This window comes from Plasmodium reichenowi, chromosome 12, assembly GCF_001601855.1.
Source record: "Plasmodium reichenowi strain SY57 chromosome 12, whole genome shotgun sequence".
Classification (NCBI taxonomy): domain Eukaryota; phylum Apicomplexa; class Aconoidasida; order Haemosporida; family Plasmodiidae; genus Plasmodium; species Plasmodium reichenowi.
Genome location: NC_033657.1, coordinates 560,683 through 566,376, shown reverse-complemented (window position 1 = coordinate 566,376; position 5,694 = coordinate 560,683). Strand labels below are relative to the sequence as shown.

The following is a 5,694-nucleotide window of genomic DNA, read 5'->3' as shown; positions in this document are numbered from 1 at the left end:
AAAAAAAAAAAAAAAAAAAAAAAAAAAAAAAAAAAAAAAAAAAAAAAAAAAAAAGTATGTATAAAAAGTATAATATTTATAATATATATATATATATAATATATATTATATGTATTATTTATAACTACGTATATTGCATGCTGTATACGTATAAAAAAAAAAATTAAAAAAAAAACATATTATAAATATATATATATATTATATATATATATAATAGTTTTATATATATTAGAACGAATGTTTCCATTAAATGTATAATTTTACCACAAGAAAAATTATATAAAAAAATAAGAGTTATTCCTATGATGTAAATGTTTTAAAAAAAATATAAGAACAAAAAATTATATTTGTTATAATCTCGTTTAAAAAATGAAGAAATGTATTCTGATGGAGATACATAAAAATAAATATATATATATATATATATATATAATATATTATATATATATGTTGGGTACTTGTTTTTATAAAATGATAATCCTTAGTTTAAGACATAAATAAAATGTAATTTTATTTATTTTATTATATAAAAAAAGATATAAGGATAAATAATAAAAAAATAATAGAAAGATGTAATATATGATAACATATTAGTATATATATATTCAGATGTATATTTTAGAAAAAATAAACGTTTCTCACTTGTCCTAGTTATATATATATATATATATATATATATTTTTTTTTTTTTTTATGGTAGTAAAAATGGGAGATCATAATTTGATACTCCTGTACCTATATATAAAGATGCATAAAATGGTGTATTAAGTATATGATAAAATATATAACCTGGATATAATGCATTTAATATCGAAATTTTATTTAATTGTTTATTTATTTTTATATTCCATATATCTGAAGGGATATCGCTTTTTATCGAATCTAAAAAATTATTTAGAAAAAAAGAATTATAATTTTTAATTTTATCATATGTTAAATTTTTTGGATATCGGAAATGAACCCATGAAGTTAATTTTAATGCATCTAATATATTGAACCCAGTAAAATGACAAAATTTCATTTCTAAGTTGTTTGTTATTTTTATGGAATTGTAAGGTATAATAAAGGCTTCTTCGTCTATTTTTCGTACAGTATATGATAATCTATCTAATTCTGTAATATTTTGTTTCTCATATTTTTTTTTTTTTTTTATGTCTATATTTTTGTCATTATAAAGGTTGTTCCTGTGACTCTTTTTTTTTTTTCCTTTCCTGCTATATGAATCAGATTGTATTTCATCATTATTATCAAAATTATCATTATTATCAAAATTGTCATTATCATCATTATCATCATTATCTTCATTATCGTCATTATATTCACTATCTTCATTATCTTCATTATCTTCATTATCGTCATTATATTCACTATCTTCATTATCTTCACTATCTTCATTATCTTCACTATCATCATTATCATCCCCCCCGGTTACCTTTTTTTTCTGTCCCTTCGTTTTATCCTTAGAATAAAAAATACTTTGAGGATAACCACTGAAAAATGTAAAAGGTAATTTCCTTTCAACATTCTCTATAAAATCATCATTCCCTTTTAACATCTCATGAAACACATAATCATTAGTACAATAATAAAATTTCTTTGTTGGGAAAAAATTCTCTTGATTAAAATAATATGTAATATAATAATCATATTCTAGACCTTCAATTTTACCCCACAGATATATCTCTTTATTTATATACTCTTCTAATTCTGTCATTCCATAAAATATCCCCAATTTCTCATCATCGTTAAAACATCTGTTCGATTCTTCAAAATTTGTTAAATGAAAATCTAAGGTTTGTAAATTAATCATTTGTTACACAAAAATAATTAAAATGAAATAAAAAATATAACTACATGAAGGTAAAATATATATATAAATAAATATATGTAAATATATTTACATATGTGGAAACAATAAAGATATATATATATATATATATAAATATATAATACACTTATGTGTTAGAATAGGATACTCACATGAGACAGTTTTATAATAAGACACAATGGACATGTTAAAAAAAATAAAAATATATATATAATATATATATATATATATATATATATATATATATATGTAATTTTTATATATGTATTATCATTTTCATAATCTTATTAATATTAAAATGCTCTAAAAATATAAAACTTTTATGTAGAAAATCCTCATTGCTACGCCTAATATGAATATAAATATATATGTCCTTAGTCATTAATCAAAATGTTCATACATATATATAAATATATATATATATATATATATATTTATAAATTAATTTATTTATTTAATTTTTTTTTTTTTTTTTTTTTTTTTTAATTTTTTAAAAAACAACATGAATTTTTTTAAGAAAAAGAAAAATGATTCCACTAACAAAAGGAATGCATTCATACAAAATAGTATGATTACAAAAAATAAAAAGGATAACATAAAAAATGATGATATATTTAAAGATAAGAATGTAGGACATTTGCAACATGAAGAAAGGAGTTTAGAAAAAGACGGAACAATTTATAATAGAAAGGAATTAGAAGAAAGTGGAAATTCGTTCTTAGATAATAGTTATAAAGAAAATATTAGACCATATGTAGAAGATAAAGTACAAATTAATAAATCTAACACTAATAAAACACTAAAAATTGACAACAACAATAATGATAATAATAATAATAATAATAATAATAGTAGTAGTAATAGTAATAATAATAGTAATAGTAATAATTGTGATAATATTCCTAAAGAAATAAAACAATATATGGATAATTCTTATGCTAGCGATTATGGTATGGAAAATTATCATGAGCATATGGAAAATCAAGATATATCAAAAAAGATAAGTAATTCATCTATAACACATTCGAAGGAAACAACAACAATTTTGTTAAATAATGAGATAGAAAATAGTATTAAAAAAAAAGAATACAACCATAACCATACAACTCGTCATAATAATAATAATACTTCTTATATCACAAACAATCATGATATAATATTTAACACTCAAAATCAATCTAAATTAAAAAATACAGTAGATAATTCTTTACAATGTAGTGATAAAATCAATATAGTCAAAGATAATCAAAAGGATAACATGTCAAATGATATATATAATTATTATAATAGTAAAACGTCTATGAAAAAAATAGAAAATAATTATAATCAAAACAACTTTGTCGAAAAAAACTATAATTCTATAAATGCTCATGATATGAGTACGTTAAAATTTTCTACCAAATATAGTCATAAAGATATTCATATAAAAAGCAAAAATGATACTACATCAAATAAGGATAATAATTTGTTCGATAGGAAAGATGTGTATGTTAAAGAAAAACATGAAGATGTAAAAAAAGTGAATCAGTTGAACGACAGCATCGAATTCAAAAAAAATAATCGTCGTATTAATACTACACAAATATTGAATAGCTCAAATAAATACCAAACAGGAGCAAATGAAAAACATATATCTCATAATAATAATATAGGAGAGTTAATAAATTCAAGAAAGAGTAACACGAATTATTTAAATTCTCTAAATAATATGAACGATACTAACATAACAAAACAAATAGATAATATATCCATAAGTAATAATTTAAATACACATCAGTTTAATGACTCTAAAAGGAGCATAACCTACAGTACTATTAATATAAATGAAAAATCTAATTTTTATGAGGATTCAAAAAAAAAAAAAAATATATATTCTGAATATCATAATGCTTTAAATGTATCTGAAGTAAATATAGATGTATCAAATAAAAGTATTCATATAAATAATAATACATCTCTTATTGGATCAAAAAATGAATTAACGCAAGGAAAAAATATAAAAAATTCGGGAGTCCAAAATTTAGAATTGGAAGAAACCAATGAATTCAAAACTAACCATTTAGATGATTTAACAAAAAATGAGGCAAATCAAAACGAAACCATAAAAAATCAAAAGACTTTTATAAATAAAAGAAATAGTATGATAGATTCAAAAATGTATATGAATAATATTATATCTCAAGAAATGTATCAATCAAATCATGGTAACATAAGTGATTGGTCCATCAAAAAAGGTAATAATAATAAAAATATTCTTTATAGAAATGATCAAAATATAAATAGAACGTCTATCAATAATATTATTACTAATGATAATACATTGAATGTAGATAATTTAGAAAATACAAATGATATGATATTAGACAATGTAGACAGATATACAAAACAACATCAAAATAACATAACAAATTCGAACGGAAAATGTTCATTACAAAATGTATTAGATAATTCTATATCATATTATAATAATAATAATAATAATAATAATAATAATAATAATGATGATGATGATTCTAAAAATAATAATTTTCATTTATCAAATAATTCAAATCACCAAAAAAAAAAGGATTCACATGAAATAAAACAAAATAATAATTTTTTGAACTCAAATAAGAATTTAATGAATTCGACAAATAGTGATATAGAACTATTATTAAATGAATTATCGGAATCAACCAATAGTTTATTAAGTTCTCAAAAAAATAGTCAAGTAGGTAATTCAAAACATTTTTTAACATCTCAAAATGGAGATAATGCAAAACTAAGTTATTTATTATTACAATCAAACGAAAATATAAATGAAGAATTAAATAATGACATAATAGAACATACCAAAGAAATTGAAGAAAAAAATAATGATATGTTGTATAAAACGCATAATGAAAATTCTCTACCTTTTAATAATTATAAAACAAAAAATATGGAACATATAAAATATGATTATATTATAGGAGAAAATAACCATTATTTAAATAAAAGTGAGAATTTACCAAGAACAAAAGGGAAAATTGATCTTAATTATGTAAAATATAACACATGTGTATATAAAGATGACGAAAACATCAAAAGACAAGAACAACAAAAAGAGGAACATATAGAATCTAGACATGCAAATTTGCTGTATGAATTTGAAAGAGGTATTACGAAAAATAAGAAAAAGGACGAATTATATAAATATGATATGATAGAAAATTTATCTAATAAAAATATGAAATATGTAAATGATATTCATAAAGAAAATAATATGAACCATAATAATGATCTTTCTAATAATTATTATTTTAAGGATAAGGAACGAAATGATATTCTTTTGAAAGATAACAATTCAAGTGGTCCTTTATCAAATATTTCTCATTTTACAGAAGAAAATAATTTTACATACCACAAAAATGAAACACAAAATAATCACAATAAAAATAATATTAGTAATATTAGCAATATTAGCAATATTAGCAATATTAGTAATAATGATAATTTTCATTATTATACAAATAAAGAAGAACATAATAATCATTCCTTGGATTTTTCAGTCCATTGTGAGGATAATATGAATATATTAAATAATAATACTAATTCGCAACAAATTTTACAAGAATATAATCTTAAAAATTCTGGAAACCTAAATGTATCTTCAATTAATAAATCAAAAGGGAAATTAGATAAAAATGTAAATTATATGAACAAATTAACCATGAATAATAATTATGTTAATACCGATTTACAAATATCTTATATAGAAAATGAACTTCAACAAAAAATAAAAGATTTTGATAAATCATTAGGAACAAAATTTGAAGACAAATGTAATTTAATTCTTAACCGTATTGAGAAAATGTTATCATACGAATGGTTTAATGATGGACAAT

General features: G+C 19.9%; 2 protein-coding genes across 2 annotated transcripts; one reads left to right on the top strand and one right to left on the bottom strand.

Annotated features, from left to right (window-relative positions):
- Positions 1–691: 691 nt before the first annotated feature.
- PRSY57_1215100 (hypothetical protein) lies at positions 692–1,810 on the bottom strand (the record flags this gene model as incomplete). The annotated part of the gene is made up of 1 exon (XM_012908578.2): positions 692–1,810. One exon carries the CDS (start codon positions 1,808–1,810, stop codon positions 692–694), a length of 1,119 nt encoding a protein of 372 aa, XP_012764032.2.
- Positions 1,811–2,330: 520 nt separating this feature from the next.
- Positions 2,331–5,694, top strand: PRSY57_1215000 (hypothetical protein; the record flags this gene model as incomplete). Its single annotated transcript, XM_012908577.2, has 1 exon — positions 2,331–5,694. A coding segment is annotated over one exon (3,364 nt), but the record flags the coding sequence as incomplete, so codon positions are not given.